This window comes from Danio aesculapii, chromosome 22 (assembly GCF_903798145.1).
Source record: "Danio aesculapii chromosome 22, fDanAes4.1, whole genome shotgun sequence".
NCBI lineage: Eukaryota > Metazoa > Chordata > Actinopteri > Cypriniformes > Danionidae > Danio > Danio aesculapii.
This window is the reverse complement of record NC_079456.1, coordinates 25,971,615-25,993,612: the sequence shown is the minus strand read 5'-3', so window position 1 is coordinate 25,993,612 and position 21,998 is coordinate 25,971,615. Positions and strand designations below refer to the sequence as shown.

Below are 21,998 nucleotides of genomic sequence, written 5' to 3'. Positions count from 1 at the left end.
CCCCCTCCCCTGTATTTCAACACTGTACAGAACTCAAGTTGTCCACCCGCCGCACACCCACAACCATCTTCCCCGAGTGCGCCCAGAACATGGTGGTGGCGGAGCTCGTGAACGCAGCGCACGGGTAAAAGAGCCAGCCAGCGGGGTTCAACTCCAGCCAGAGCCGCCACACAAGCTCCAGCAGACGGGGAGGAGAACCGAGAGCGGACGGAAGAGGACGGCGGCGGTGTGCTCGCCTGGCATGAGCTTTGCCCACGGAGGGAAAAAAAAGTGTTTCAGAGGAATGCTGAACAGACAAAGTGGAGATTAAAGAGGCGGATAATAATATTGGCGTGGGATTTGAAGCAACGTGAGATGTCAGTCTTGCTCTGAACTCCAGCAATGTTAAACAACTGCCAGCCCGATCAAACGACGTGAGGCCTGGGGAAGAAGAAGAAGAAAACTTTCGTCTTCATTTCCAACACTTTATATGAGATTTCTTCTAAGTGACTGGCTTTAGAAAGGATTGCACAGAAACAAGGGTGTACTTTCCCTCAGCACACTTCAGCTTGTGTGAGCGCCTCGGTGTCATCAGTGTTTAGTTCTTCTTGGAAGTTGAAATCTTGAGTATTATTGGTCTTCTGGAGCTGGCAGATATGCACAGGCGCGCTTCGCCCTCGCGCTGATGTCATCTGGAGGTGTCACGACGTCGACTTGAGCCTGGAAGTGTTTAATGCGCTTTGAAAGCTGGAATATTCACGGTTGACATCCGGAGTGGGTGTTCAGGAAAGGACGGGGCTCCTCCATGGGAATAGGCCATCTTCTGACCCTCGGCTTGGGCAGAAGTGCATAAGTAGCGAGATCTGCCCCGAGTTTTGACGGGAAACACAGGCAACTTCAGCGTCTTACTGTCAGGCGTTCACTTTTGTGAGGACCATTATGGTGCCAGAACCCAAGGGAGTATGTTGTTAGAGATGTTTTGCAACTTTTTGTTATTTTTATTTTTTTGATTCTTTAAAGGGAAACATGGCGCATTTAAAAGAAGTTTTCTCTCAGAAAGTGGATCTCTTCAACAGCTAACACTGTTGATAAACCGCAACCAAAAGCATTTGGTATTTTTTCGACTTAAATTTGGCATTAGACCGAAGTTGATAGTTCAAAAAAATGTGTCAAATCTGGCGTTTTTGAAATATGAAATGTAAATGTATGTTATGTTTGCATATCACTTGGAAAGGGAAATTAAATTCAAATATTGTCGAGCATTGGAGAGGGTGTATGAGGGACAGCGTTGACTTGATTGATTAAAAACTAACTTAAAACTCTCTTTAACACTCTTTGTAAATCATTTTCTAAATTTAAACTTTACGTATTTAGTGTTGTGGTATGAAAAGGGTATTTTAAAACGATGTTGTCGAAAAAGGAGGATCAAGAAAGTGACAGTGCGTCAGTCGCGCGGACGGAGCAAAAGTACACACATGCGCGTTCACGCGCCACTGAGCCACAGAAATATAATGGAATCCGAGTCCTGCTGACGTAATCCCAGCACGGATAAGGAACTGCTCAAGAGTCCAGGACAGTCCATCTTCATAGCGTGAATGCACTTGGAGTTTGGTTCACGCTGGACTTTTTTCAAATACAAACTTTGTTTTTTGTACTCCTTAAAAGCCAAGTGCCACTTCCCCTGAGCTGTCAACAGTTTGTGATATGTGATAATTAATTGTTGTCTCATTGCCATGTCATTGCCAGAGCAACAGCCGCTGCATAAGACCGAGGTTTGGTGCGACAGTGAAGGAGGAGCAGTTACTGTGCGGATAAACGACAGCCATAATCAGCAGGTGCGTCCAAACCAATCTGTTGTCCCTGACATGGGTTCCTCCAAACCCTGCAAATACAGCATCTCCTCAAGCTGTAGCTCAGGGGAGTTGGGTGTTCCTAGAGCAGTGATGACTCACCTGAGCAGTCAGAGGAGGGTGCCCCCACTTTTTGAGAGGTCTGCCGCACAGTGCTGGGACCCCAAATTTGACTCCCCCATCCTGGAGGAGGCATGCAGGGAGCGTTGCTTCCCGCAGATGCAGAGAAGATTCCGCTACATCCTGTTCTACCTGGCCACCGCTGCACTCCTGTGGGGGATATACTTCGGGATCAATAGCACTAGGTGTGAGCCTACAAACTTCCTTGTCCCAACATCAGGGTTTCTTATACTGTGCCTCGTCCTCCTATGGTTTACATTCACAAAGCCTTATACTCGATTCTACAACCACACCTCCTTCCTCCTCACTGTCATCATGTTTGGCATCACCCTGGCACCCCAGACTCAGACTGCTCACTTTGCTCATTATGACGGCCACAGAGCAGACAATCAGTCACCACTACCTGTTTATCAAAATGCTTCTTGCATATCACCCGTTGGGACATTTTCTCTCTGTATGGAGGTGCTGCTCTTGCTGTACAGTGTGTTGCACTTGCCTCTGTATGCCTCAGTGCTTCTAGGCCTGCTGTATTCAGTGCTCTATGAAGCGTTAGGCTGGTTGCACCTTGCTCAGTTGGACGAGAGTTATGTTGGGTCAAGGGAAGGAATTTCGGGCACACTCAGCTGGCTTGGCCCAGGCAAATTCCTGCTGCACTTGTGTGCACATGTCATCGGCATCCATATTTTCATAATGTCTGAAGTGCGCTCTCGGAGTACCTTTCTCAAAGTCGGCCAGGCCATCATGCATGGGAAGGACTTGGAGGTTGAGAAGGCGCTAAAGGAGCGGATGATCCACTCTGTGATGCCCTGCTCGGTGGCGGACGAGCTGCTGAAGCAGGGGGACGAGGAGAGCGAGAGCTCAGGGAAACGATACAGCGCAGGTACGTGCTCCATGGCCGCCGCAGCTGCCGTAACCTCATCCAGCCCCAAAAGCCACAAGCGAAAGAAGAACTCCATCCCTCGTGGACAGATCATTTTCAGGCCCTTCAACATGAAGCGCATGGAGCCAGTGAGCATCCTCTTTGCTGACATTGTGGGATTTACCAAAATGAGTGCCAACAAGTCTGCCCATGCTCTGGTGGGACTCTTAAACGACCTCTTCGGCCGCTTTGACCGTCTCTGTGAGTTGACCAGCTGCGAAAAAATCAGCACTCTAGGAGATTGCTATTATTGTGTGGCGGGCTGTCCCGAACCGCTCACTGATCACGCGTATTGCTGTGTGGAAATGGGGCTTGGGATGATCCAGGCCATCGAGCAGTTCTGCCAGGAGATGTCGGAGACGGTGAACATGCGTGTCGGTGTGCACACGGGCACTGTGCTCTGTGGGATTCTGGGAATGAAGCGCTTCAAGTTTGACGTCTGGTCCAATGATGTCAACTTAGCCAATCTCATGGAGCAGCTGGGCGTAGCAGGAAAGGTGCACTTGTCGGAGGTCACAGCAGGTTTTCTGGACGACCGCTATGAGAGGGAAGATGGACGAGTGATTGAACGTGTCGGGCACAGTGTCACTGATCAGCTGAAAGGTAAGACATACGATTATAGCTATATTTTGTGAATTTTTTGTTTGTTTGTTTATTTAAATGTGTGTAGCTCTGGAACCTAGTAAGAGACCACTTCAAAGTCATTGGTGCTTCTTTAGATTTGTTTTGTATGGGATAGTTCACCTCAACTTAAGTTTACTCCTCGTCAAGTGGTTATAAACTAGGGCTGCATGATATTGTAAAAATATAATATTGCAATATTTAATTTTTCTTTGATAAATATTGTAATGTGAATTCCATTTATTCAAAAGACGAAACTATTTGACAGTTTTACAGGGAGTCTAACAGTATTCAGGTACAGAAATTGAACAACCACAATAGAAAAAAAAATGCTTTTTTACTGTGTTTTTTTCTTTTTACTAGTCCAAATATTAAAAAAAAAATCTGGGAGCAAGTCAAAATATTGTTTTTTTTCATCGTCAGAAGAAATAAGTCACAATTAAGAGATTTTCCTTAAAATAAGCTAAATTATCTGTAAGTGAAATAATCTGGTTTTCACTTTGAAATGTAGATATTTGGACTAGAACTGAAACAAACATTCTAAGTAAGATTTCTTTTTTGCATAAATCATATAAATTCCATATAAATACAGTGATAAAATACAATTCTGTAGCTCCTGCTCAACTATAATGCACACTCAACATTGCATATCTTGCGATGTGACTATTGCGGATGCGCACATTGCGATATCGATGCTAGAATAATATATTGTGCAGCCTTATTCATTCAGTCATTTTCTTTTGGGCTTAGTCTCTTTTTTAATCTGGGGTCGCCACAGGGGAATGAACCACCAACTTATCCAGCATATATTTTTCTGCAGCGGATGCCCTTCCAGCTTGTGCAGCCTTAATGAGTTTATAAACCTTAATGAGTTTCATTATTCGGTTGAACAAAAATAAATATTTTGTGAAGAAAGCTGAACTTGTAACCACCGACTTCCATAATAGGAAAAACACACACTATGGAAGTATCTTTGTGTGTAACGGAAGAAAGTCAAACAGGTTTAGAACAAGTAAGTGTGTGTGTGTATATACATATTTACATGTGTGTGTGTGTGTATATATATATACATACATGCATACATACATACATGTGTGTGTGTGTGTGTACATATATATATATATACACACACACACATGTATACACACACACATGTATATGTCCAATATTGTGCAGCCCTAAAGGAAATGATGGCAGAGTTTTCATTTTGGGTGAACTGTCCCTTTAATAGGTGTGTGTATTGGGTAGAATGTTAACTAGTGTTTGTTTAATTCTGTAAACTACTTCTAATGTGTCTTCAAAAATTCAAATGTAAAATAATAAATAATATTAAATATTAAAATATAACATAAAAAGAATATTATTTATAGCATGCAGACAGTGACTATACTGTAGGTCAATATGAAACATTCCATATATTCAGACCATAAATATTAGGAAAATTAATGTGGAATTTTATTTTGCATATAAACTTATGTTTGCTCAATAAATGAAATAATTTAATTGTTTTATTTTTATTAAATTCAAATATTCTCATTTGAAAATAAGAAGACGTGCTATTTGGTTGTTGTTTTTTTTTACACACTTGCCTATTAATGGGCCATATTTAAGAGAAATGATAACTTTCAAGTGGTAATTTACCTTGTTTTCCCCCAGAGCTGTATATTGGGCTGCAAAAGTCTAAGATCCCTATTGACAATGTAAATTTTCATTCTCCGAAGCTAAATAATTAGCTTAGATATGAGGAAAAAAAATGTTAAAATACATGTTCAGAATGTCTATTTAGTTTGTGCTCTTTAAATACAGAGACAAAACATCTTCATAAGCTTCACCAGAACAGAATGATGCTCATGTTAACATTCGGTACTTCTGCTTGTGTTATGCTGTTAGATTGTTCAGTGTTTTTCTTTTATTGACTGCTGTTAGCTCATTTTTCTGCTATGATGTGGAAGATGGAGAAAGATGATAGTCTTTTATTGTTCACCCTGTAGTGTTGTACCCTCTCAGGACTCTGTACAAAGGGCTGCAACTCTTGTCTACTTTTATTGCTCTCTCATGTAATCTCTTCAGTTACTCGACTGTAGAGAAACAGGAAAAAGATAATGATTTTTGACTTTTTTTTTTCTGCAGTCTGTAGCCTTGACCTCTCAGAACCCTGTATAAAGGGCTCCAAATGTGTCCAAAATTAACATTCGCACAGTGCCAAATGCTAAAAAAAACACAGTGTTTGGTTTGCAATCAAAACCAGTTTGTTGGTAGCTTAATTTTTTAGTAGTTATTATTTGAGTTGATATATTTAGCTTTTTAAAATCACGTCTCATTGTCAGGTCAGGTGTGGCTAAAGATTTTTAAAATGAAACGCATTACATAAGTGTGATTTAAAGGCATTGTTGTTCATTTGTAGCTCTTTCATTGTTGCCTCCCTTTGACACCGTCACGCATCTGCTTTCTCAATAACATCAGTGACTCTGTGAATGTCTGCATCCAGCAGATCTGTTGATTTAAAGCCATTGTGACAGTCGCAAGCAGAGATTGTTTTTTTTTTTTTTTTTTAAGCCCTGTCCTTACAGCTTCTCTCCTTAATCTGAACTCTGGTGTTCTCTGGCTAAGCGTCTTGGGATCTCCTCCCATAGTATTTATTTATTTATTTTTTGTTTCAGAATGCATAGTATTAGACTTATAGAGACTTTGTCCACTTATTGTGTAATAAAATAGGGTTTATGTGTCGGTCTTTGGATTTTATCAGTTTTAAAATGCTTGTATTCTTTGGATCCTATTGATAAAGTCTGGTGTGAATTAGTCAAATTAAATTAGAGATTTGGGGGTCTTGGTTCCTAGAAGTCCTTGAACAATTAGCTTTTCGTGGCTTTAGCTTTCTGTACTAATTTTTGTTTTTGGAAACGTTTTCTTAGTGACCCTCCAAAGCATAGCGTTTAACCTTTCTATCTGCTTTTCATTAAAATATGTTGTTCTTTGTTTTGTTTTTTTGAACTGGGGATTGTGGCACCTGCTCACAGATGAAATGGCAAAATAAAGCATTTGTGAACAAGTTAAATTATTTCACCAGTTCAAGAGAACTAAATGGTTCATTCATGATGGTATCAATTGATACGATCGCACCTAATCTTGAATGAACAACTCAGTGATTCAAGTGATCTGGTCTCCAGGTAATGATTTACTTGTTCAAATGATCTGGTGAGAGTAAGTCTCCAGGTAATTATTCACCGGTTCAAAAATGATCCATCGGAGCGAATCTCCTGTTAAAATGTGCGTTCGACATAAAGCACGGCTGCAGCTGGCAGTCAATGAGATTAGCCGAGCGCAGGCGGTGGCGGAGTTGAAAACAAAGCCGTCAAGCCGGACACTTTGGGGGTTCAAAGTGGCTGCAGTCATGATGACCGGTCACATGGTGTGATTATTTATTTATTTATTGCAATAACAACAAAAGATTTACAGTACATTAAAACAGAATACAGTCTCTACAAAGTATAGTTCATTTTTAAACAATAAGGGAAATTATAAATAAAATATAAGTAGCTTATATAACAAACGAGAAATGAGGGGGAAACGAGAGGGCACAGAAAAAGGAAATAAATATCCACGAATAGGCCTATTGAGCACAAAACAATAAGCACAAATTCTAGGAGTTGATACATCAGTCTTTTGATGTCAACTAGATGTTGAATGGGATGTCGGAACTGTTGCAGTTCTTGTTTGAATATGCTAAAAAGGGGTTTACATTTATTTACATTTGTAGGTATAAAACTTTCCATTATATATTAGTGTAAAACCCAAAACAAGGTGTTTTGATTAAGTCTTAAGCAGTGAATAAGATTATTTTGGATAATAAAAACATTTTCAAAAACACACTTTAATCCAAAGAGATTGAACAAAAGGAGCAAAATAACAGAGCTACACTTAGTAGAAAGTTCCCAGAAAGAGCAGGTACATCAATGTCACTTAACATTTCTGCATAAACTGCTTAACAGGAATAAAAGATTTTATGATCATATATTTTTATATTTAATAAAATATTCGTTTTAACTTAATTTGTTAAGAAAGCTGTGTCAGGATCAATGATGATAATTACTTTATTACAAGTCTGTAAGACTTATTTGAGTTAATATTTAGGTTATTTACTAAAATATATCATTTAAATCGTTTATGGATGCTGAATGCAGTAAATAGTGTGTTAAAATGGTCGAAAATAAACCTGTGCAAACAATCTAGTCATTATAAACAAATTATTTAACAAAAGATGATACTGCAGTAAAATATTTGTAGTCTTTTAATAAGCATGACGTGTACAAGATAGAGAGGGTGTAAAAAGTGAATTGTTTGTTGTGAAATTTGTGAGACGGAAGTTGTGCAATAATAAACCCGAAACACACGTGGTTGCCGTCATGCGGTGAACTAAGCCGATCGTGTAATATCGGTGTTGACATCGCAGCTCCTGCAGTCGCTGTACTAATGCAGCACTGGCTGAATCAATCGTCTGATATTGGAGCGCTGTCGCTGTACTTTGATGCCACGTGTGAATAATAACATGTAAATAATAATTCACTGTTCAGTTCAAGATTCACTGGTTCAAATGATCCGATCAGAGTGAGTCTCCAGGTAATGATTCACTGGTTCAAATGATCCGATCAGAGTGAGTCTCCAGTTCAAGATTCACTGGTTCAAATGATCCGATCAGAGTGAGTCTCCAGGTAATGATTCACTGGTTCAAATGATCCGATCAGAGTGAGTCTCCAGTTCAAGATTCACTGGTTCAAATGATCCGATCAGAGTGAGTCTCCAGGTAATGATTCACTGGTTCAAATGATCCGATCAGAGTGAGTCTCCAGTTCAAGATTCACTGGTTCAAATGATCCGATCAGAGTGAGTCTCCAGGTAATGATTCACTGGTTCAAATGATCCGATCAGAGTGAGTCTCCAGTTCAAGATTCACTGGTTCAAATGATCCAATCAGAGTGAGTCTCCAGGTAATGATTCACTGGTTCAAATGATCCGATCAGAGTGAGTCTCCAGTTCAAGATTCACTGGTTCAAATGATCCGATCAGAGTGAGTCTCCAGTTCAAGATTCACTGGTTCAAATGATCCGATCAGAGTGAGTCTCCAGGTAATGATTTACTGGTTCAAATGATCCGATCAGAGTGAGTCTCCAGGTAATGATTCACTGGTTCAAATGATACGGTCGGAGTGAGTCTCCAGGTAATGTTTCACTAGTTTGAATGATCAGTCTGAGCAAACCTCCAGTCAATGATTCATTGGTTCAAATTATCCAGTCAGAGCAAATCTCGAGTTAACGAGTCGCTCGTTCAAATGTTCTAGTTGGAGTGAGTCTCCAGTAACAAATCATTCATTCAAATGATCCAGTTAGATTAACTCTCCAGTTAACGATTCACTAGTTCAATCAGAGTGACTCTGCAGTTAACAACACACTGGTTCACTTGATCTGGTCAAGAGTGAATCTCCAGTTAAAGATTCACTGGTTTAAATTATTAATTTGGAGAAAGTCTCCAGTTAAAAATTATTGATTCAAATTATAGAGAGTCTTCAAATGATGATTCTCCAAAACGAGCCCCTAATGGGTGATTCATGAAATTCCTGCAACTGGTGAAATTGGTTTTAAAACTGAATTTTTAGGTTTTGTTATTGTTAAAAATCTATAAAAATAATAATTAGCTTGTGAATGTGAGGTGTTTATGAACTAAATCTAACTAAAAGGTGTCGTATTTGAATGCCCAGTTGCACAAAATGCTTGAATGTAGTCACGTTTATTAACACTATTTTACAAAGAATATTGATTAAATCTGATTAATATACTAAATAATCGTCTGTTCCTTTCAAACACCAATATTTCCACTTCATAAGAGCTCAATGTATCATAAAGAGCCACAGGTATTCATTATGTTTTGCTACCTAAGTATTTTTTTGATTCTCAAATTGCCAGTAGCTGTTTACTTGCATTTACTTGCCACTTTATTAGGTACACCTTACTAGTACTGGGTTGGACCCCCTTTTGCCTTCAGAACTGCCTTAATTCTTCGTGGCATAGATTCAACAAGGTACTGGAAACATTCCTCAGAGATTTTGGTCCATATTGACATGACACAGTTGCTGCAGGCATCACACAGTTGCTGCAGATTTGTCAACTGCACATCAGTGATACAAATCTCCCATTCCAACACATTCCAAAGGTGCTTTATTGGATTGAGCTCTGGTGACTGTGAAGGCCATGAGTACAATGAACTCATTGTCAAAATCACTTAAATCACCTTTCTTCCCCATTCTGATGCTCTGTTTGAACTGCAGCAGATCGTCTTGACCATGTCTACATGCCTAAATGCATTGAGTTTCTGCCATGTGATTGTCTGATTAGAAATTTACATTAACATCAGTTGGACAGGTGTACCTATTAAAGTGGCCGGTGAGTGTATATTCACCAAGATCCCAAAAATTTTTTTAAGTACATAAAATGATTTACACTGGTTCTTGATTTGTTTCCAATTCCAGTCGCATCTTAAACTCAAAGTGCACTTGAAAGATCTGTACTCGCACTGCAAGTTATATGCCAGACAATCTGAAGTGTGTATCAGGGTGATGCACTAATAGTCTCGCAAATGGCTCTTTGCCGCAGTGCCAGTCCTGTCACCCTCAGTGACCGTCTGATTTCAGTGGGTGAGCGGGTGCGAACAATGACACACGCGAGTAACCCAGATGTGTGAGGGATGCGTCACTGTCTGTCTCACTCTCACCGCAAGCGCTTCTATTTCCAGAGTTTTTCCCCTGAATGGTACCTGGCCGTGGTCTGACCCTGCTGTACACCACTGAAGTCTGTGATTGCAGACAGACTGGACACAAACAGCACACCATTATGCTAGTTCATAGTAGGGCTGCACGATATTGGAAAAATCTAACATTGCAATACTTTTATTCTGCAATATGTATTGCGATATAAATACAGTTTCGCTAGATGCCTTGAGTAATTATTTGGAAAGAACTGATCAGTTTAGATTGATTGGGATGATTCTGCAGGATTCTGTTGCCACTGCCTTACATAGTTCGGGATCTATAGAGCTGCGCATCGTTGGATTTGCTCTTCAGTGTTTGGACTCTCAGTAGTGATTATTAAACCACACTGAACTGAGCTAAACTGAATTGAACTTGAACTACACTGTTTCAATTTACTATGATCTTCTATGTGAAGCTGCTTTGACGCAATCTACATTGTAAAGCGCTACAAGCATAGATAAGATTGAATAAACAGCGTTTTATTGTTTTTTTTAAGGAGCTGAAATGAATTCAGGTCTACAGTAGTTTAATAATCAAATGCAAAATAATACTGTATAGTCTTCATTTTATAAACAATTCAATAGAATTTATCGTTATTAATTTGTCAACGTTATAAACTATTCAATTTCTTATGCCTGAATGCTTTTAAAGCCCTCACATAGTCTCAGGCCTTAAAAAACACTTGCGAAATGATCAGTGATAATCCAGACTCAACATTGCGTATACTCGCGATGTGACTACTGCGAATGTTTATATTGCGATATCGATGCTGGAACTATGTATTGTGCCGCCCTAGTACGTAGCTGATTTATGTTTGGCGAATTAGTGGCTAATTTGTATAGACTTAGACTATATTATTTAATATGACCCAGTGATGGTAATGTTTATAGACCCTTATGATTTCAGTGATGTGGAAAACATGGACACAATCACAGAATGCCAGTCAGTTAGCTTTTTTTTTTTTTCATAAATGAATGAAAAATAGTACTGTAAACCTAATCAAATCGAGAAACAGATAGTTGCCTGTGAATATTAAACAGCAAGTCATGGTTAATGTGGAAGTCTGCATGTTTTACTTGCCTGTCGGAATGAATAACACTGATTTATTCACTACCCTGAGACACTTGTGGTGTTTTCAGCATTTGTTATCTCCCTGTATTAATTTATGAAATTCATCTGCCGAGCTGAGCCAAGAGCATTTTAATGTTTTATGTAAAAAAAAAAGATGTTTGCTGCTTGTTCAAAGTACTTATTTAAAATGAGCTAAAACAACACCATTCTATAGAAAACTAATTGTTTTTGTTCAATCTGCGTTAAGTGAATGGATATTGTAACCGCATGAATGAATTGTGTGGAACCCTGCATTTTTTTACCATGTAGTGGTATGTCACTTTAAGGCTTGTGCTCAACTGGATGTCTGTTCATTGCTCTTATCGCCAGCATTTTTTAACATTAATTTTTGACAGTCATTTATGCCAAAACAATGAGCCGAATGAATGTGAAAGTGAAGTCAAAAACAGAAATATACTGGTACTCAAGGTGGTTTTGCGCAACTTTATTCTTCTCACACACACTAGTTGCGTGGAAGTCGTGTTTTCACGATACTGGGATACTACTGGATACTACTAATCAGTACTGAAATTAAAAAATCCATCAAACATTTTTTTGATTTTATTTTATTGGTTAATTTATTGTAAGCACATGCACATTCAATTGAAATTAAAAAACTTTAAATCTTATGAGTTTATGAAAAATTATATTTTTTGGGTAGCTTTTGAAATAATTTAGAGTTTTCATGTTTTTTCCCCAAATTCTGGTATTTCTGTTAAAATGACAACTTCTGAGTCAATTGTTGTCAAGTTGTCATTTTAACAGAAATACCAGAATTTGGGGAAAAAAACCATGAAAACTCTAATTTATTTCATAAGCTACCCAAAAAATATAATTTTTCATAAACTCATAAGATTTAAAGTTTTTTTAATTTCAATTGAATGTGCATGTGCTTACAATAAATTTTAACCAATAAAATAAAGTCTAAAAAATGTTTGATGGAGAGCTTGCCTCTATGATTTCTGTTCCCCAACAAACATAAAACAGAAAAAAATACATACATTTGCATACAATTTGAATTCATATGAAATTGACACTTTATAAAATGGTTGTTTACCTGTGAGATCTGCCTTAAGGTTATGAAACTACGTTCACATTAGTTTACAGCATTAGATGCCTCTGAAAAAAGGGGTCTTTATTAAATGGGTAAATGAATTATTACTGCAGATAGATAGAAAGATAAATAGATAGATAGACATTATTAATATTATAATAGTAATATATGTATAATAATCAGTAGTAACACTATAATATAATGGTCCATTCCTTAATTTTAATGTACTTACAAACATAAACAAACATTGGACAATACATTTATTAGTAGTATTTATTCATCTTTGTTATTCATTAATGCAAAAAAAGTAATTAGTTATTTTATTACTTCTCACTTATCATACTTACTTCATGTTGGTAAATAGACCGAGCCAACTTATGTGTAGCATACCTACTCTTTGTGTTTATCGTGCTTGCATGTTCATAATTTTATTCCTGATCTGTTCTACCACTGCTCTGCAACACTGAGAGCTGATAAATGATCTCTGCAGCTCACTGAGTTTCAGATTACAAAGCAATTATATATCAGTGTTTGTTTCCTCTTGCCTGGTTCACTTTGTTTGAGGATCCTGGAAAGTACAGTAGGAAAACAATTGGACAGATTTAACGCTTTAAGGCAACTGATTGAGTATACTGTATCATGTTTGAGATGCACAGTCCTGTCGTTTATCAACATGATCAACAGTTTGCTGTAAAACCTGTTGTACACCATCTGCTGTATGCCTTCAGCTTTGATTGATGGGTTATACTTGATCAAGTAAATATATATATATATATATATATATATATATATATATATATATATATATATATATATATATATATATATAGACAGTGGGGGAAAGAAGTATTGATAGGGGTGGACGAAATGGAAAAAAATCAGATCACCATTTTTTCTGTGGAAATCACGATTCACAATTTCTTTTTCAAGTTGGTTTTTTAAGACTATTTTGCAAATTACAAAGGTACAATACAACCAAACTAATGTCCCCATATAAACATATACTCTTACCTTGTATGTTTAAGAATATTTTACTCTGTAGTAATATCGCCCCTCAGATAGTGTCTTTTTTGCTGTGAAATCTTCAAATAAAATGTTCGCTACAATAAAACTTGGGGTTCACCTTTAATGGACAGGACAGTATAGAGTATTGACAGGAAAGCATGGGGAGCAGAGAGAGGGGAAGGATTGGCATAGGACCACGAGGCGGGAATTGAACTCGGGTCAACGTGAGCACTGGAGTGCATGTGTCGACACACTAACCACTACACCACTGGCGTCGATAATCAAAGCTAACTTTAAAGTAGATCAACATCTGTAAGGTGTCAATAATAATGATGCAGTAAACCTCAAACTCTGTCAACAACACAAATTATGATAATCAAATCTGAGCTTTCAAGTAAAAGAAGCAATCATCATTATTTATATCCATACTGCAACATTACATATTGTGAAGTTGAATGACTTTATTACCACCTATGCTAAAACATCTTTCAGATGGGGAACTAGTGACTGGGATGCACTAGAAAAGAAACCCAAAAGCCACTCTGGTGTCATCCTTACATCCTTTTTTATTTACAGTCTCCTCACTGCTGTTTTACAGCTCTCATTTTCGCATGTGTTGTTATTCTGACCTGAAGTGACAAGCGCGTACGCGTGGATTCCTTGACCATTTACAATGGACTTTGCGCTCGTGCTCCCCTGCCATCTCTCGTATTTAGTGACCATCAACGATTTTCTCAGAGGATGACAAACAGACAAATCATTGCTGCAGCGCAGACACAAGTTTATGGAGAAAAGCCAAAAAAAAAAACGCTGCAGTGTTTGGGTGCACTGTGTTTGTCTGAGGTGATTAGTCTGCTGTTACTGAAATCTGAAAAGTTCAGATGTTTTTTAGCTAGCTGCGGCTGGAGATTGCGTGCATTTGACTTGCGTGCCGCTTGCACAACATGTGCGCCTCACTCCCTCATGCGCATCATGCAAGTTGCCTGCCTACATTGGAAATGACAAACTGCTGTATACCTTACTAGATATCACTTACCGTACTATATACTATGTGAGTAAAAGTATGCAAGTCGAGTAGGATGAATTCAACTCAGTCCCTTTTTTCATCAGGGTTCGCCACAGCTTAATAAACCGCCAACTTATCCAGCATATTTTTTACATAGCGGATGCCCTTTCAGCTGAAACCCAGTGTTGGGAAACACCGATATACACTCATTCAAACACATGTACTACGGCTTTTGTTTATTTAAATCACCTGTAGCGCATGTCTATGGACTGTGAGGGAAACTGGAGCACCCAGAGGAAACCCACACCAACACAGGGAGAACAAGCAAACTCCACACAGAAATGCCATCTGACCCTGCTGGGACTCGAACCAGCGACCTTCTTGCTGTGAGGCGATTGTGCTAACCACTGAGGCATCTTGTTGCCCTTCAGGAAACTTTAAAAAGTGAACCAATATCTAGCATGCTGTAGACCTAAACAGTGCAGAGGCTTACTTTATATCCAAAGATAAAAAAGAGACCCTTTTCAAATCTGTGTTTTTGAAGCTAATGAAGACCACAGAAGTCAATGATTTGTTTGAATTATTTAGCTTGGCATGTTTACTGTTTCAAAATGTGTTAAATGTTTCTTAAAATAAAATATATTGTGTTCAAAGCAATGGACAACCCAGAAAATTAAAAAGAATATGTTTTAGAGCAGTATCCCAATACTTTGATATGTTTTTTCAAGGTTATCATACTGTCAGAATCTTATACCGGCCCGTGGCTAGTATAAACATATGGAAACAAGTGCAGTTAGTTTCATTTCCTTATCAAAAACTGCTCTTTAAGGTCATGTTTTTCTTTTCTAGGTCACATTGGAGGTCAAATGTGTTAAAAAAGTTGCCATGAACATCAGATGTTTTGGTCATTTTATGACTGTATATAATTTTTTAAAAAGCCATCATCCTGTTTTATCAGCTAGCCATACTCCCAGTGCAAGTAGTTTAGAGCAGATCGCAGTGCGTTCCTGCAGATAAGCAGCCCAGCCCTGCTCTCACACATGGAGATACAGACACGCTCTTTATTTGGGAAAGAAATTCCCTTCCTCCATTTACTCCTATAGACATGCATAAACAGTCATATTTTTTTGCGTCACACACACACATGTGCTCTCAGTGTATACATTGAGTATTGAATGCACGTGGTGTATGGAGAGTTGATGTTGTCTGTCCTCATTCTGCCACAGGTCATGAGCTTGGACAGGTTTGTCCAGTCTGTTGAGGATCTTCAGAGACAAGACGCTGGTACAAATACACACAGCCCTGAGCCTTTTCTGTCTTTAGACACCCATTCAGTCCTGGTTTTGATTCACCAAGACGTTTTTGACGTGAATTTGAAATCAGTAAAGCAGCGAGCATGTAAATGCGCAGCTGGTTGTTGATCCCAAAATGGGTTTGTTCTATATATAGATGTTTGGAATGGGAAAACTAGCGTGTTATACACACTGCCAACCATTTTTAAGTGTATTTTGGGGCTTTTTGCTTATTTAGACAGGCCAGTAAGAAGGCATGCAGGAAAACATGGGAGAGAAGGGAAAGCCATTGGGTTTGAAAGCATGTCAAGCTGCCACCTAAATTCTAGGCATGTAAATTATACAACATTAAGTGCACTAGCTACAATATAATGTTTTTTTTTAACTACAATACCACATTTTGGGGGTGGCACAGTGGCTCAGTGGTTAGCACTGTGGCTTCATAGTAAGAAGGTTGCTGGTTCAAGTCCATTTCTGTGTGGAGTTTGCATGTTCTCCCTGTGTTCGTGTGGGTTTACTCCGGGTGCTTCGGTTTCCCCCACAGCCCAAAAGACATGTGCTATACTAAATTGGCCGTAGTGTATGAGTGTGTGTGAATGCGAGGTGTTTTCCAATACTGGGTTGGAACTGGAAGGGCATCCACTGTGTAAAACATATGCTGGAATAGTTGGTCATTCATTCCGGTGTGTTGACCTCTGAAATGGAGACTAAACTGAAGGAAAATGAATGAATGCATGAAACTTCATTTTGTGGTTTATTTAATTCAGTAAATGTCATCCAATCAATGTTTTTGATTTTGTTTTTGTTGGATTTTTTTATTTTTAGAAGCACTTAGTCAGTTTTTTCTTACCTAAAAAAACCTTTATTTTCTTTATAGGCAAATGGATTTTTATATTTTTAACAATTAGAAATCTTAACAGACCTGTTGTAAATCTGAGGTTGGTAAATGACTTCATGGCCCGTTTCTGCTGAGCGGTACGGTATGCTTTTATGGCCGTTTCCACTGTCAAAAAGTACCAAAAAGCGAACAGAACTATACCACTTTTTGGGTACCCTTTGCAAAGGGTACATGAACAAACTGCCATGTTTAACTATTCTCATCACCTTTTGGACTATTATGAACTGGGAATGATGGACAGTGCTGGTGAAGAATAAAGATGCAGATGAGAGGTTTGCTCTTACTGTGGGCTATATGTTGTGTGTTGTTTTTGAAGCCAAATAAGGACTAAATGTATGCTGTGTGTAGTTTAGGTAACATATTGGAGACCGTAAAGCCTGGTTTATACTTCTGCATGGAGTGATCAGCGTGACCCATGGCACATGCAATGCGTGTAGCCGTGCATTTATACTTCTGCACGCTGTTTGTGTTGGCAGTAGGCAGTAGGTGTTCATGTTCCTTTGTGTCGAGTTTCTTCGCTGGTGTTTTGTTTTTTCTGAACGCTACCTTAATGTACAAGTGGCTCAAACTCGCTCATTTTGATGCTGGTATCGGCAGACGTGCAACAACTTTAACCATAAGGTGAAAACAAAACAACAGTTTCCATCTAGGCCTCCTTCACGGGACTCCACACTTGTAAACACTTCGCTGCATCGGGCTCGTGCTGCTCTAACCTCTGCCCACACTCGTCAGCGCTACCAAGCCGACCAATCACAGAGCTTGCTCTACGCGTGGTTGTGACATGTAGTTACATTTTTTGAGAGGTGCATGTCAGCGTCGTCCACGGCCACAGCGAGGGCTATGTGTCCACGTGTAGGCTACGCCAGAGCATACATGTGCGCTTGATGCAAAAGCATAAATCAGCCTAAGTTGTTCATATGTTGCATTTTTTTAATCATTTTATATAATAACAGACATTACAGTAGGCTTTTCACACTGTCACTGATCTGCAGTTATAATCAAATCTTGTTCATAGAAAGGTTAGTAATTCAATTAAATTTAATTCACCTTTATTTGTATAGCGCTTATACAATGTAAATTGTGTCAAAGCAGTTTCACATAAAAGGTCACAGTAAATAGGAACAGTGTAGTTCAGTTTGTAGTGTTTAAGTTCAGTTCAGTTGAGCTCAGTTCAGTGTGGTTTAATAATTACTGAGAGTCCAAATATTGAAGGGCAAATCCAACGATGCGCAGCTCTACAGGGTAATGAACATTTATACAGAAGAATTTATATATATTAAGCATCTGTTTTGTGAAAAGTGCTTCTCATATGATATGTGAACGACCCGTTCAGCTTTACTGTAGACATTTCTCCAGTGAAAATGACATTGACTGAAACTTCCTGTCGTACAAGACGCCCACCAAACCATTAGTACTCTTTTAGCAGTGGAAATGCAAGCCTGATAAAGGTGACCCATACCATACCGTACTGTACCAGTCAGTGGAAACGGGCCATTATATGCTTTTGTTTAACACATCTGTTCACATTAATTCAACTCCTTTTTAAAACAGCTTATAGATGAATTTGTCATGAAAACAACTACATTTCTCATAATTCTAAACAGAAGATTCCACCTATCAGACAGTCACATTGAGCCAAAAGAGATATTTAGCTCCACCCACTCCCGTGAAGCACTGGGCATCATTATTTTCAAAATATACACTGTAAAACCTAACAGTGAAAATCACTAAACGAAATAAGTTAGTTTAACCAAAGTGTCTTTAAGGCAAGTCATTTCACTCGGTGGCCATCTTTGAAACGTCTCTCGGGCAGTACGCTCGGGCATTCTTTCTGAATGGATAAAACATCAAATTCTCCAAAACTGTTGCAAGCTTACGATTACATTGCATATTTGGAATCACCAATAAAATTGAACAACAACCGTCTCAAGTTTCATTTCTAAACATCAGAATCAAACAAAATCAGCATTTTTTTTTTTCTGTTTGCCTAAGCTAATGTGCACTCAAACGGAACGAGATCACGACATCAACCTCATTTTTGGCCGTTGTACATATTATCATCCTCTGGATAATGCTTTGTCAGATCATGCTAGTCTTCTAATTCACAACGTGGTCTGGATAGTGAATCTCCTCCAGAAATGACAGCGACACTTTGTTTACAAGTTTGTGGGCGCTTGAGTAGTTGCTGTCATGTGATGTGTGTTTGACAGTACGGACTGTACCTCGTGTTTGTTTCAGAATACAAATCAAAAAAACTTTTGTTTTTCAAATGTACTTATTTCAAGCTTTATTTGGATATGTTTCTTATGTCTGTGAAGCAAGTATTCGCTGAGATTCAGGTGTGTTTGTTGACCACCAAACTGTCGGAAAAGCACACGTCTGGTCCAAGCTTCTCCCCCACTCAAGACTCAACTCGAAAATAATTTTGAAATTTTTGAGTGAGATGCTAATGGTCTATTCCGATTCGATGATTTTTGCTTAGCTAAGCTGAAAGTACTCTTGCCATAACCTCAAGAGCGGCTGAATGAATGAAAATAGTTAGACTCAACTTGAAACTTTTTTACATTTTTGAGCGAGATGCTAATGGTCTTATCTAATTCAATGATTTATGCTAAGCTAGGCTAAAAGTGTTCCCGCCATAGATCAAGGGCGGCTGAATGGATTTAAAAAATGGTAAGACTGAACTCAAAAAAGAACTCGAAACTACTTTTTAACAATTTTAAGCGAGATGCTAATAGTCTAATTTGATTCAATGATTTATGCTAAGCTAAGCTAAAAGTGCTCTGGATATACCCCATGAGCAACTGAATGGATTAAAAAATGGTAAGACTCAACTCAAGACTTAACCTGAAACTACTTTTTGAAAATTTTCAGCGAGACGCTAATAGTCTAATCTGATTCGATGATTTATGCTAAGCTAAGCTAAAAGTGCTCCCGCCAGACACAGAGATTGGCTTAATGGATTCAGAAATGTTTAACCGTTTAACTCGTTGACTTATGAGTCTATTTACAAAATAAGGTGGAGTGTTCCTTTAGGATTCCTCTCTACGTTTAGCTCTTCTGATTTTGAGTAAAAGTCTTGCCAGGTGATGTCATGACCTGTTCTTGACTAATCTAAAAAATCTGCCTCTTCTTTTTCTGGAGAAACAAGCCACGGCATGTTCACGAAGTCATGCTCTGAAACTGGCGACATATTTGAGCCTGAGACGCTTTCATTTTTTCTTTCCTTTTCTGTGTTTCTCCAGCGCTCAGCTTTTGCATGACTCGAGTGCTGTGTGTGTGTGTGTGTGTGTGTGTGTGTGTTGACACAGCTGGTTGGTTTTGTGTGTTTGCCAGGCTGTGGCCTTGCATTGCCTGTGAACAGGTCAGGGAATTACTTTGATAAGACACCTTCCTGTAGCCAGAGGTCAGAGTCATGTTGTGTGTGTGCGTGCGAAAGTGTTTGTGTGTGGGGGTGTGTTACAGAGCATAATCTGTCGAGTTTGTCTATGTTAATGATTTATTTTGTTTTGATATCTGATGTTGATTAGGATCTAACCATATTATTATAAATCTTTGTTTATAATTTTAGATGCATGTAATTATTTTTAAATGTCACATTTTTTTTTGTTTTGTTGAGTTAAAAAGTGCATGTATACAGTTATATTTTGCTTGTTTTGAAACGTTATTTAAAATTTGTGGCTAAGAAATAATTATTTATTTATTTTTGGTGTGGTTAGAGATCAATTTGGTAAATCCTTCATTTTGAGCCCTGAAAAGTCATGTAAACTAAAAACTAATGTGGCATGTGGACATAGCACAACACCTAAATCAAGTAATTTTAGTATGCCAAAGTCAAAATTATGCATATCAAATATATTTTCCTAACAACAAAATACCTACATACCTCAGGTACTGATTATGTGCTTTAATCAGCTTTTGAATCCTACAAGTATGAGTTTGAATACCGATTTAACATGAAATGGCAGATTTTTTTTACCACAGATCGAGAAAAAAACAAGCAAACATAGTTTAAACAGGAGTGCTAGAACTGTGACTCAGTGCAAAGCAACAACATCAGTCACTCAGCATTCCATTTTAATAATGTTAATGAGGTTATTATTTGTTCATTATATAATAAACCTGTCAGTTTTACTAGGAGTGCTAGTGCACTGTTTTGTTCTTCTAAATGTGTGTTGTATTGTTTCTTGTCATGTTTGGTATGGACCGCCAAATTGCTCGTTGCTGGAATCTCTATCAAGTTGTGTGTAGTTAGGACACAGTGTTAAATTTCACGCTGCCATTTATTTAAATGTTGAACCCTTCGTTTATGGACACATCCTTGATAAATCTTTTGCATCAGAAAATACCAAAGAATCAAAGCAAAAGCCATGAATGCTTGTCCAGGGCTAAATGCAATTGTATTGGTATTTTTAATGAGATGTAACCTCATGAAGATCATAGATCTGCTGCAAGACAAGGCATTTCTAAAACCTGCACTAAGATGAAATGGTAAATTTGATGAGAAAATCAAACCTGCTTGTCTTGTTATGGTCACATAATATGACAGCATGTCCTGTGTTTGGTTTCTTTAGATGCTTTTGCTTGGTGTCAAATTCATATTTCAGTCAAACCACACCTGAGATTGACTGTCAATAAACCTAAACACACATTTTCCATTTGCCTCTTTCCACTTGTTTCATGTGAATAGGTGTTCACACTTATTAAAGTGAAGTGCACTGACAGAGCGATCTCACCAGAGTCTATTTTAATTGGACAAACTTGTGAAGTGTGAAAACGAACTAAAAGATTTTCTCAGCCTCCAGTTGTTGCTAAACTGTTTGAATACCATGGCTGCAGCAGGCACAAAAATATTATTCAGCACTTGAAACCAAGCACTACATTTACACCACCAGTTAGAATCTGCGTACTATGCAGCCATGATACAGCAGCAAAGTTCCTTGATTCTTACACCAGATCAGAGTTCCTGGCCGTATCAGCCTAGAAAATACAGAAAGTACATATACTACACAAAGTCCAGCTTTAAATATGAAAATTATTGAAAATACTTAAAGTTTTTGAGTGAGATGCTAATGGTCTAATGCAGGGGTGTCCAAACTCGGTCCTGGAGGGCCGGTGTCCTGCAGATTTTAGCTCTAACTTGCCTCAACACACCTGCATGGATGTTTCTAGAAAGCCTGGTAAGAGCTTGATTAGCTAGCCCAGGTGTGTCTGATTGAGGTTGGAACTAAACTTAGAAGGCAACCGGCCCTCCAGGACCGAGCGTGGACACCCCTGGTCTAATGCGATTCAATGATTTTTGCTAAGCTAAAAATGTTCTTGCCATACCCCTAAAGTGGGTGAAT

At 38.5% G+C, this 21,998-nt stretch overlaps 1 protein-coding gene across 1 annotated transcript in view; it reads left to right on the top strand.

The window, feature by feature from the left end:
* Positions 1–21,998, top strand: part of adcy9 (adenylate cyclase 9) — a 67,114-nt gene continuing 45,116 nt past the window's right edge. The window contains exon 1 of the mRNA XM_056448333.1: positions 1–3,471. Coding sequence (XP_056304308.1) covers positions 1,713–3,471 — 1,759 coding nt within the window. The 5' untranslated portion in view covers positions 1–1,712. The remainder of the gene's footprint in view (positions 3,472–21,998) is intronic.